The following is a 12,847-nucleotide window of genomic DNA, read 5'->3' as shown; positions in this document are numbered from 1 at the left end:
CTTCCTTCATATTTCATTTATGGTTCTTTTCTAGTTTCGTATGTTGATCTTGTGATATTATTATTAATAACTAGCTAATGGGGGATTCACAAAAGAATAAAGAAAAATGTGGATATAGTCAATGGGGACCAGAGGAGACAAAACTTCTGATCGATTTACTTGTTGATGCAATTCATCGAAATTGGCGTGATGCTAATGGTTTAATAAACAAGTTCACAGTGGAACAAAAAATTTTGCCTGTTCTCAATGAAAAACTTGGATGCCAAAAAGAACACAAGCATTACCTAAGTAGGATTAAATATTTGAGAGAAAAATACCAAAACCATTTGGATCTTCAACGCTGCAATTCTGGATTTGGATGGGATCCTGACATGAAAAAGTATACTGCTCCAGACGAAGTGTGGGACGAATATTTAAATGTATGTATTTGTCTATATAAATTTAAACATCATAACTTTAGTTTTCGAAAATATCTTATAACTAAACTGTGTTTATTAATCTACAGAAACATCCTACGCACAAGCATCTACGGTATGATTCGGTTGAAAAATATGAAGATCTGCAAATCATATTTGGAAATGGCGTAGCAACCGGTGGTTTTGCGATTGGAATGGGTGATAGTACTGATGCTCGCACCTTTAGAGTTGAAGATATTAGTCAAACGAGAGAAAACATAAACCTTCATCAAAGCAGCGATGAAGTCTTTGAATTATCATCTCAACAACCATCAACGGAATGTGGTATGTCAGCTTTTCCATGTACAGGTTCAAAGGATCGTGCAGAAAAGCTTCATCCAAGGAAGAGGTCAAGAAGTGAAGCTGATACCAATGCAGATAAGCTGATCAAGATGATTCTATGATCATAGTTAGCAACAAAATTCTTAGTGTCATACAACAAAGAGAAGAAAGACAACAAAGAGAAGCTGAGAAAAGAGAAGAAAAGCTAAAACGAGAAGATGAAGAGAAGGAAGCTGATAGAAAAAAAGACAGCATATGAGAAGCCATGAAAGAGATTCCTAATTTAGATAATCATACTCGCTTCAAAGCAATCACCTTGATTCATTCACTTGGGATGAAAAGTGTCTTCAAGGATATGACAGTAGAAGAACGTTTTGGTTGGATTGAAAGCAACCGTAGCTCTTTATGATTATTTAGTTGGCTTGGAATGTTTCAGATTTTAAAGAATTTCTTAGTTTGTGTTTGATAGGACTATCTTTTCATAAACGGTTTATTAATAAGTTATCTCTTTCTTATAAGAGATTTGTTCTTTAATGAAATGAATTTTTTTTCTATGTTTGATACAAAATTTCTCATTCTTTTTGTTTTCTTTCATACTTTAGTTGTTGCATATTACTTGTCATCCTTTTGTCAATATGTGATGATTTTCTTATTATTTAATATACCGTATTATTTTTATAGGTACAGTTACTTTGTAGCATGGAGCACTTTATTGAGGAAGATGACGAGCTTCTTCATGATGATGATGAATTAGAAATTGACATTATATTATTTCTATTGGAAAATACAACCAAAGCCTACGTTATGAAGAAGAAACATATTGAACGTCCCATTCGCCAACCTATCACAAAAATCGGTTACAACTACATACAAAAAGCTCTCAAAGAAGATCCAAAACACTTTCGGCAAGTGTACTAGTTCATGTCAATTTGAGCATTGTTAGTTTTACACTATTTAATAGCATTGAGTCTCTGAATTTTTGAGATGAATCTTGAAATATTTGGTATCCTGTTATGTTTTTGGATTTCCCCCGATCTATATTGATTATCAAGAGATTATCGTCTTTGTGATAGTATTTTGTTTAACATTAACTGACTTGGTATTCATCTAACGTTAACAACGTTGTTAATGTTGCGTTTATCAGTCTTGGAATCTTTTGTGTTTGTATTATCATTTGTATTTATGCTCACTCTTCGTGTATTTGTTTGCATTGTTAATTGTTATCATTTGTATTTGCATTGAGTTTGTGTGTCACGTTCTATGTCCGCAAGACCACCATTGATGCGGACGTAACGAAGAGAACAACCTGTGGTTCAGTAACGACAGTAGATTTTGCAAAAGTGATGGGTTGTGTCCTGTGACAGATTGTAGTTGTTGTAATAACAGAGAAAACACACAAAGGATTGAGAGATATTCTTGCAGGTTTCTGATCATGAAAGCAACAATAACGAACTCGTGATATGGTAAATTTTTTTTATATGGTGTGAGACCAGACTTGGTAGTGGAGGACCACGAAGCAAAATGATTCACTTGGGATGATTTCAGAAGAAACGATGCTGGCCTATTATTTAATTATATCTCATCCAATTTTTTAAAAAACTTTGACAATACATGATTAACTTGCGATACTTTTCTCAGTAGATTTTATGACGAAAAGTATGTAGAATCATAAACTAATAACAACATATTTAAAGACAATGGAAAAGTCATTTACTTTCATTTTTGTTGAATAACACAAAACTTTTACTGATTTTGTTAAATAATAAATCCAATAACTCTAGATTTTTAAAAACTTTTAAATACTTGTTACAAATTTATAAACCAATAACACCAGAGTTTAACAAAGTTTTAGAAAATCTTAATTAAATAACACTAGACTCATTGTAACTCTCAAATCTTTAAAACTCCTTATAAAACACAAACCAATAACACCCCCTAAATCAACATCTGATTCTCTTTTTTTTCTCCATATATATGCATGAAATAGACTAAATTTTAGATTCGTTGTTCAAAAAAAAAAAAAAAAAGACTAAATTTTAGACTCCATTCTGATGGGCTTTGGCTCTCGCTCGATATTGTTAGTTCATCCCAAAAGACAAGTGGATCTTGTTTCTGGTCGCCAAACTCAGTTTGGGCCACTGAGACCTTGTTTTTTCATCAAAAAATGAAAGAAAGTGACTAAATGATAAGTTAACGCATTGCAATAAGAAGATTTCTGGTAAGTTCTGGAATAGCTGTTCTGCCTGGATTATTTGAAGGGATGGACGATGAATATCTTGGAGGCTACTAGCTCATCTCTGTGGATGATAGACTTCTCTTTTCAGCTATTGATTGTTTTAATGGTGTGTTGCTACTCATAAGACACAAGTTAACCATGCTTGGTATTTAGGACGGATCACGGAAGATTCTTCTTCCTAGTGTGATTGATCAATGTTTTTGTGTTGAACAGAGAAAGCAATAGAGACAAAACAAGCAATTAGCTTAAAGTTCTTTGATTAATGGTTAATCTTAAAACTCAACATGAATACGGTCTAAGTAAAGAAGCAAGTTGATTTTACACCATAGGAGTATCATCACTCAGATATGCTCTATTGCTCGTTTCCTGTGGTTCTTGCTCTGTTTCTCCATCTCTCTCTTCTCTGTGTTTTAGTTGTCTGTATTTTTACTTACCCTTTCGGGGTCCAGTCTTTTTGGAATAAAACTCCAGTGTTAAAAAAGTGCTAGCATTGTTATTTTGAAAAGTAACCAAGAACACAATCACATATATATCACAGGATTTGAGATTTTAGAGGCCTGAAACATTTCTTAAAGAACTTATATAAATTTGTTTTTTTTTCTTAATTTGGGGACTTTTTATCTATGTAAAATCCTTCCAAAAATTGGATCAAGGCCAATGTTTCAGAGAAAATGACAAAAATAGCACTAAATCAAGTTTTTTTTTTTTTTGATCAAACAAACGCTTTATAAATCATTAGTCCCCATTGCTGGAGAAATTGTTTACATCAAGCAATAACAAAGCCAAACCGGCTAAAACATATGCTGCTACCATAGCAAAGCAAAGCAATGAGATATAACACCATAAGATAGGAGCAAACATAACACATAAACAACACATAATGTCGCTGAGCAGTCCTCGAAACTCAACGCCAATCGTGCTAAGAAGTGAAATGAAGCTTTGGGAATTGGAGAGCACAAGTACTGGTCTAATGCCCGGGATTGAAACCGCAACATAAGCAGTTTTAACAATCAGAAGTTCGGCCTCACAAGCAGAGGCGACAAAGCACCAAATGGATGAGCCTTTGAACAAAACAAACATGGAAGCATACATAATCTTTGGCACACTACTCCCTGCAACAGAACCACTCAAACCGAATGGAACATATGGGAGGCAATCATACTTCACAAAGGATAAACAATCCAGAAACACTGAAAAGATAGAAACCACAAGTGTTTCCTTACGAATCTGCCACAAGCGATGAGGAAGAAACTTTAAACTATCATTTAATGGAGTGAAACCAGAAACTAGACTGCATACTGCAGAGAATCGCACAGAGGCGAGCGCGCCGTAACAAGGCACGAGAGAACACTCAAAGGACATCATCGAAGCAAGCAAGATAGAGACAGAAAGTTTCAAATCTATAACCTGCAGGGATGTATCCAGTAGAAGGATTAATGGTTCCAGTGATGGCGGTGAACGAAATCCGATGGTGGGAGACATGGTGAAAATGAGAGAAGGGTGAGCTTCAGGATAAGGGGTGATGGAGACAGATCTGCCTACTGCAGTAAGGGGTCGTATGAACACGACAATAAGAATCACCAAACCAAAATCTTTTAGAAGAAAAGTCTCTTTGAAGATCTGGCTGCTCAAATCTATCTCTCTAAAAGTTTGAATTTTTAGATCTAGATCTGAAATGGTGAGAGTAAGGACAGGGAAGCAAACAGAAGTGAAAGGGATTGTAAATGTTGAAGTTAGGTCTGGTGGGTCTGGCGGTTCCGGCGAGGAAACGCCGGTGACGGCGGCGGTCATCAGAAGAACAACTAAGGTAAGCTGTTCTCTCTCTCCTCTCTCTCTCCTCTCTCTCTCTCTCTCTTCACTAAATCAAGTTTATGTTCCCAAATTAGTACTCAAGTTCAAAAGTCACAAAAATAGCACTTAATGTTTTATCAAAAGTCACAAACTTAGGGTTTAGAGTTAAAGGGTGGGGTTTAGGATTTAGAGTTTAGGGTTTAGGGTTTAGAGTTTAGGGTTTAGGGTTTAGAGTTTAGGGTTTAGGGTTTAGAGTTTAGGGTTTAGGGTTTAGAGTTTAGGGTTTAGGGTTTAGAGTTTAGGGTTTAGGGTTTAGAGTTTAGGGTTTAGGGTTTAGAGTTTAGGGTTTAGGGTTTAGAGTTTAGGGTTTAGGGTTTAGAGTTTAGGGTTTAGGGTTTAGAGTTTAGGGTTTAGGGTTTAGAGTTGAGAAATGAGGTTTTGGGATAGGATTTCAAATTTTGAAAAATAAAAAAATTAAAATTTTCAAAGGATAAACTTAAAAATGTGCTATTTTGGTCATTTTAGTTTTTGAGTGTTATTTTTGTTATATAAACTTAGAAATGTGCTATTTTAGAGATTTGTCCAATGTTTCATTTGGCTTTTATTTATGTAATATATACACAAACAATAAACGTTTCTTGGCTGAGCCAAAATAAATATATAAAAGAAGAGTTTTAGCAGAGTGAATATATTATTACACACCACCGACGAGACCTAATTAAACAACCACTCAAAATGAACGCGCGGCCGTATCCGAACTGCTAATACACATATCGGCATCCGGCGAAACCGGCGGAGGATCACTATGCCTCAGTAATCCAACGTCATCTCCTCTGCTTACCACAATGTCCACCACATCTGGCAACTTCCTGCACTTCTCCCCTTTGATCCCTTTCAAAATCTCCATAATCTCATCCATCGACGGCCTAGCTTCCCTTTCCTGTTGCAAACAGCGAAACGCAAGCTCAGCTACCGACACCATCATCCTCTTGACTTCTGGATCCTTCTCGAATCCAAGACTCGGATCAACTAGCTCGTGCACCGCATTGTTCTGGATCTTGGAAACGGCCATGTTCGCTAAGTTGACATCGTGGCGATGTCTTGTGATATCCACGGCTTCTTTAGAAGATATGATCTCGGTGAGTACGACTCCAAAGCTGTACACGTCGCTCTTCTCGTTTAGACGGTAACATTGGTAATACTCCGGATCTACGTATCCTGGAGTGCCTTGCGGCATCGTGGAGACGTGAGTTTGGTCTGTTGAAAACAACCGTGAGAGTCCGAAATCAGCTACTTTCACCGTGGAGTTTTCGTCTAGCAGAATGTTTGTTGTCTTCACGTCCCTATGTATGATCCCTGCAACAGTATCAAATCAAATTAGACAAATTCTACGATGTTTCCTCCCAGGGTCGGTCTATCTGTCTAGCCGTCTAAAACATAAAACAAAAAAAATTATAAACGTATACACTAACTTTTTATACCTTTTCAATCATTTTGATAATAATAAGTTGGAGTTCAAAAAAAGAAAACAAACGTTCGAGCTCTTTTACCGAGCAAACTCATGTATAAATTTTGGCGGCTAAATCATATGAGCTTTAGTCCAAGGTCCACATTAATATTCAGATTTGTTGTTTTACCTGATTTGTGGAGGAAGGATAAAGCACTTGCTGTTTCGATCGCTATTTTTAGACGAATTGGCCAACAAAGAGGACGAGTTTCAGCACGATCACCGTGAAGATGATCGGCCAAAGTTCCATTTGAGATATACTCGTAGACGAGCAAAAGCTCGCTGCTGTGTCTCGATGTGCATCCGTAGAGTATCACTAGATTTGGATGCTTCATAGTTTTCAAAATGTCGATCTCGTTCTTGAACTGTTCAACGCGTTGAAGAGATTTTTCGTATAGTCGTTTCACTGCTACAGCTCGTCCATCTTTCAACACGCCTTTTAAAATATAGCCAAAGATGTTTGATCAAAATGAAAATCTTTTGAAGTTGAGATTTGAAAACTCAGTTGTTCTTACCGTAGTAGACAGTACCGAAGCCGCCGTCGCCTAGCTCTCTAGAGAAATTCTCAGTGGCTTCCTCGAGTTCTTCGTAGCTGAAGACCTGGACTCCAAAGTAGGTGCTTGCGTTTGTGATGTTAGAGATTGGGGGGATAAGAGCGTGATTGCTACTGCTTGATATTGTTTTGGGAGTTGGATGGCTTGAGATTGTTTTGGGAGTTAGATGTCTTGAGGCTTCTTTGTTTGAATTAGATGTTATTGACAAGCCTTTGCTTGTGTACTGAGATGCTTGTATCTTCCGCCGTCTGATTAGACAGAGCGCGCATCCGGCTACCAGGATTAACAGCACCAATACAGAAGCAATCCCGATTCCTAGAGACAGAGGAAAAAAGAAAAAGAAAAAGAAAAACAAGGCTTTCATAATAAGAGTATGTTAATGTGCTGCATGTGGTATATAGTAATCAAATCAAGTTTCTTGAAAGAACAGAAGAAAGAGTAAGTACCTGCTATAGCTCCAGTGGAGAGACCTGTATCTTTGGTATGGCACAATAAATAAATAAAAAACAAAAAAGGTGAGTTCGAACTGAATACATAACTCTGAATCAGCGCTGGGCATAAAATTCATAACCTGAAATCCGAACCGAATCCGGTCTGAAATGTAAAAAAGACCTGAATAGATCTTGTAGAGTGTTACAAACTACATCCGAACCCGAAGTGTTATTAACCAAACCTGAATGGATAACCCGAAAACCCGAAGACCCGAAGAAACCAATTCGAATGTCCAAATTAATATACAATACAAATATTTGAAACATAAATATGTATTTCAAATATTCAATTTCATATTTATTTAGATATGATATCTAACAATAAATATTTAAATTTAAATAAATACATTAAATACTCCATTATATACAAAAAAGTATATATTTCTTATGTTTTACTTTTAAATTTTAGATTTTACTTTGGATATATATGAACCGATCCGATATAACCCGAATGCAAACGATATATGATTACTTCGGATATATCCGAACCGATCCGAAACTGAAGTGTTATATCCGAATCCGATCCATACTTGTAAATCTTCTAGAATGGACCTAGGAGATGTTACAAAATAGAACCGAAATTCGAAAAACCCGATCCGAACCCGAATGGGTATCTGAACGCCTATGCCTACTCTCAATCTTACTGAAAACATTGATAGTTAAAACTCATAAGGTTGATGGGTGGGGTTTTGGGGCAGGGACAAACGGTGGTAACATATATAAGTTGGAACATGTAGGCAAGAAATCCTACCGTTGTTTATAGTACGGTTACTGTTGTAGCAGGTGAATGCAATTGAGCTTCGATTAAACCCACAAGCACCCCCAGAGGTTAAGCAGGTCGAACAATCTTGGTTAAGTCCAAGCTCGAAACCTTCTTCAAGAGCCTTCTTTAGATTATCTGTACTTGGAGTCAACTGTAGCGCGGTCAGCGCGGGCCCAGATGCAGGAATAGTGACGTTTTTATGGCAAAATACCCTGAAGCTGTTGAAAACGTTTCTAATCCTTTGAAGTAGAGGGGACGATTGGTTACTCGTCACATAATAATATCTTTTGCCATCATCATCATCATCATCATCATCATCATCATCATCATCATCATCATCACCATTACAAGCAAGGGCTCCAATATAATTAGGAACATACGGCGAAAAGTCTTGGCTGCAGTCGTAATAAATTCTTAGCAGTGCGGTGGTAGGAGAAAGTGGAAGGACGCTTTGGTTGAATGGCATATTTGAAGGATTTGTCGGACAAAGATTGCAGATAAAATCCGATCTCGCCAGTCGTATGATACCAGAGTCATAGTTCGTCTCTAAGATTCTATACTTCACGGAGGAGATACTTAACTCTGCGAATCCTCTGTTACAGTCTACTTTGAAGTCAGGGTGGCCACAGTCTTCTCTGCCAGATATCCAGAAAGGATACAAGAGACCGCTTTGATTGCCGCACGGAAACGGTTGACTGCAGAGACTGTGAAGCTCATCATCAGCTGAGAAAACAAAAGAAGGTGTCACAAAGAGCATCCATATAATGATTATAGGGAACAAAGATTTTGTGGGGGATAGAAACAGATCGATCATTGTGTCGGGAGACAAATAGGAATATGGTGAAGAAGAAGATATGAAATAATTGGTGAATGTCTTGGTTTTGTAAGAGTTGAATTAAACGAACCTATGTTTTGGTTTTTATTGATCAATCTTTTATTATATACTACTAATATTCCTTTTTGGAGTTTCATATTTTACAAATCGATGTTTCTTTTGGAATAAGGTGCCTTACAAGTTACAACGCAGACATGCGCATATATATTATTATTGGTAAACGATAAAAATGAATAGTGATCTAAACGAGTTTTTTTTTTATCTTTGTTGTTTATAGAATATAAAACGATTTCTTACTTGGGACATTACAAGGCACGATTCCTGTTCGACATATAATAATCCGTTACAACGATTTCAAAAGCTGGTGTTTGGAATTTTCTCTTTTTGTAGAAAACACTATATGTTCTGCTTTTACAAAAATTTGACCAGCGCAAAGTCCCTTTCTGTCATTGTCATTTTTTATTACAATCTATAAAGAAATTGCAATAATTGAAAGAAAGCGATGGTGTGTTACAAAAAAAAAAATGAAAGAAAGTGACTAAATAATAAGTCAACGCCAATAGCACAATAAGAAGATTTCCGGTACGTCTAGAGGATATTTTTGTCAAAAAAAGAAGATTTCTGGTACGATTCTGGAATAGCTGTTCTGCCTGGATTATTTGAAGAGGGTGAATGTGTTAATGCATATTGTGGCTACTACGTGTTCGAGTGCATGTATAACATGTAAGAGCATAAAGTAAAGAACACATAAAAATTTGTTAACGAGGTTCGTTTCCTACATCTTCGGGATCACGTCCAGAAATCATTCAATAGAAAAAACCGCAACCTACAATTGCTATATGATATCCGGCACACACTTGTGCCTACTACTCTTATCTAGTTTACAATGGTTAGAGCAACTACTACTCATTGTTATTATGAAGAGCATAGTTCTCTACAACTAAACCACCAACGTAACAGATCTCGCCATCTGCTTGGTGGGACGACGCCACACACTTGTGTGCCTCTCTCAAGAATACCCTGGGCGCATACCTTTTTCTTTGACGGCCTCTTGGTATTTATCTGATTGCCAAAACCCTAAATCTATGACTTTTAGCAATCTTTCCTTTTTCTTCTCTTAAGGATAAGGAAGTTCTTCCTCATCTTAAATATACTATTTAAGATGTTTACCCAACTCAATAGCCACGTCTTGGCTTGTATAAGTCGAGCCCATGTTATCCACTTATGTATTTCAGTAGTCACCTCACAGCTTAGCTTCCTGAATGACTTCATGTACCACTTCCTGTACTACCACGTCTTTTGGCATATATCATGATCACTTCTGATAGCTTCTCAAACCAATCAGCACTACATCTTCAATCTCTCCCTTGATGACTGCGTTTTAGAATCCAAGCACACAGACACAATGCTTCTCAGTACATCATCTGGAAGTCTCAGTAACAAGATCATCTTCATTCTCTCCATTTTTAATTTAGTTTGATATTCAAGCATTATGTTCTTAGCTCACGTATAACCACCGTAGTAGACCACATTATTACCTTCCAGCCAGGCTCGCGTATCAGATCCAAGTAGTACTCAAAGCCAAACACATTCTTCAATTCATATTCTCATGACCATGCCAAAAACTCTCTCTTGATCTTAGCTGCAACCCACTTTCAAAAGAGCTTATGTATGTGTTTAGCTCCATTTCGCTCACGCATCTTCCTCCCAGTACGCACATCGGATTTTCATTGTCTTCTCCCCCTGCTTGAATGCACAACTAAGTTAAAACACACAAAAGTTGTTGAAGCTTATCACATCATCTCTGATCAGATCGATACATCCATCTATACAATGTCTTTGTCTCTGCTTTTGTAACGTCTCCGATCATAACTCAGCTATTCTCAAGCATTACACAAGTGACTCCATTAGAAAGTAACATTACAGCCTCGCTTTTGTATGAGAAGATGAATCTGTCAAGAACCTCCAAATCTGGGTTCTCATCAGATAATGAACAAGTTGCATGCTGAACACGTTCATTTAAAAAGAATGTCCCTTGCGTCAAAATGTTTCTCTTGTTAAATATCACATGTTAAATGTTGACGGTGATGGACGGTGAAAAAGTTGTTACGTGGAGACATAGTGATAGCAAAGTCAAAAAGGAAGGGCTTGGCCATTTTGTCAACAACAACTTCTCACCAACTCTCACAAGCTTCTTCTATAAATACTCAACGTAAGGTGAAGAGGAAAATTATCTCAAAACAAAAGAAGAACACAAGAGTAAAGTGTTCAAGAGAGAAATAATTTTTTTTTGTGAGAAAAAAAATAAAAATTCTCTTGTAAGAAAATTAAGTATAATTTTCTTGAATACATTTGGGGTCGGGTGTAAGTTGAGAGCTTGTAAAAATTTCTCTGGTTGATAATAAAAGATCTGTAGCAGGTCCGGAGACTAGGCAACATTGGCCGAACTCCGTTAACAATTTTGTGTCTTTTTTCGCTCCCATAAATTCGGCTTTCCGCAAAATTTGACCACACATTTCCTAACAACTGGTATCAGAGCTTGAGTTACGGTGATCGGTCAAATTTTTTGCAGAGTTACTATTCACATGAACAGTAATTCGTGAATAGTGAATTTTGTCGGTAACATTGGTTTGTCAACAAAGGTGTCCTAATACACGGTGGTTCCAGAAACGATGGGAGGCGAAAACGGTTCGGCGCACAGTATCGGGAAATTTGACGGTACAGATTATGCATTTTGGAGAATGCAAATTGAAGATTATCTGTACGGAAAGCAGCTTCATCAACCGCTAAGCAAGAAGCCTGAGAAGACGTATCAGGATGAATGGGAGCTCCTTGACAGACAAGTTCTGGGTGTTATAAGGTTAACACTGTCGAAAAACGTTGCTCACAACGTTGCGAAAGAGAAGACCACGAAAGGACTCATGAAAGTTCTCTCGGATATGTATGAGAAACCTTCGGCAAACAATAAGGTGTTTCTCATGAAGAAACTCTTCCATTTGAAGATGGAAGAAGGTGGCTTGGTTGCCGCACATGTGAAGGAGTTCAACACGATTGTCAACCAACTATCATCAGTTGAAATCGAATTTGATGATGAAGTGCGAGCACTGATTTTGTTGACATCTCTACCAAATAGTTAGGAGCCAATGAGGGCAGCGGTTAGTAATTTTGTGGGTACTCAAAAGCTCAAATTCAATGATGTTAGAGATCGTATCCTTGCTGAGGAAGTTCGAAGGATAGACTCTGGGGAGGCATCAACAGCTCTGCTTTCAACGTGGAAAACAGAGGGATAAACTTAGATAGAAATAACCGGAGTAATGGCAGATCAAAGTCAAAGAATGGACGGGGTCAGTCCAAGTTCGGGCAGCCTGCAGAGTGCTGGAATTGTGGAAAGACATGTCACATTAAGAAGAATTGCTAAGCACCACCGAAGAAGGAAGACAACACTAGAGGCGGAGCCAATGCAGTGACACGTGAAATCGCTGATGCATTGGTAGTGTCTGTTGATTCCCCGAGGAAAATTAAAGCTCGTGATGCAACTGCAAAAACAACCAAAGCGTCAATCTCCTATGTCGATAGCCCAGTCGATTCATGGGTGCTTGACTCAGGAGCATCATTCCACACCACACCGCACCATAATATCATGGAAAATTATGTTGCGGGAAATTAAGGAAAGGTATATCTTGATGATGGATTACCTTTGGACATAATTGGTATTGGAGATATCAACCTAAAGATGTCAGATGGATGTGTGTGGAAGATTACGAAGGTCAGACATGTGCCAAAGTTGATGCGAAATCTGATTTCAGTAGGTCAACTTGATGATATGGGGCACGATGTTAATTTTGGTGGTGGAGCCTGGAGAGTCAAGAAAGGTTCCATGGTGGTGGCTAGAGGTCATAAAAGAGGCACTCTTTATATGACGACGAGTTTATC

At 37.5% G+C, this 12,847-nt stretch overlaps 1 protein-coding gene and 1 pseudogene across 2 annotated transcripts; one reads left to right on the top strand and one right to left on the bottom strand.

The window, feature by feature from the left end:
- Positions 1–77: 77 nt before the first annotated feature.
- Positions 78–1,146, top strand: LOC106298018 (annotated as a pseudogene).
- A 4,273-nt stretch (positions 1,147–5,419) lies between these two features.
- LOC106299958 (probable serine/threonine-protein kinase At1g18390) lies at positions 5,420–8,988 on the bottom strand. Of its 2 annotated transcripts, none has more exons than XM_013735984.1 (5): positions 8,068–8,988; positions 7,272–7,301; positions 6,787–7,140; positions 6,402–6,707; positions 5,420–6,120 (listed from the first exon to the last, which is right to left on the bottom strand). In XM_013735984.1, exons 1-5 carry the CDS (start codon positions 8,891–8,893, stop codon positions 5,495–5,497), a joined length of 2,142 nt encoding a protein of 713 aa, XP_013591438.1. In that variant the 5' UTR covers positions 8,894–8,988; the 3' UTR covers positions 5,420–5,494. The 2 variants fall into 2 exon arrangements, with proteins under 2 accessions (XP_013591438.1, XP_013591439.1); XM_013735985.1 differs by having other exon boundaries at positions 7,272–7,295.
- Positions 8,989–12,847: the final 3,859 nt, after the last annotated feature.

Source organism: Brassica oleracea, chromosome C6, assembly GCF_000695525.1.
Source record: "Brassica oleracea var. oleracea cultivar TO1000 chromosome C6, BOL, whole genome shotgun sequence".
Taxonomy (NCBI): Eukaryota; Viridiplantae; Streptophyta; class Magnoliopsida; order Brassicales; family Brassicaceae; genus Brassica; species Brassica oleracea.
This window is presented reverse-complemented; position numbering and strand designations above follow the sequence as displayed.

What these genes read in the sequence shown, in the direction of transcription:
- LOC106299958 (XM_013735984.1), bottom strand. Translation starts at nt 8,893, where the DNA reads ATGATCGATCTGTTTCTATCCCCCACAAAATCTTTGTTCCCTATAATC. An exon ending in CTCCACTGGAGCTATAGCAG is followed by an intron (nt 7,141 to 7,271) that starts GTACTTACTCTT and finishes CTCTGTCTCTAG; the next exon opens with GAATCGGGATTGCTTCTGTA. An exon ending in ATCCTTCCTCCACAAATCAG is followed by an intron (nt 6,121 to 6,401) that starts GTAAAACAACAA and finishes ATACTGTTGCAG; the next exon opens with GGATCATACATAGGGACGTG.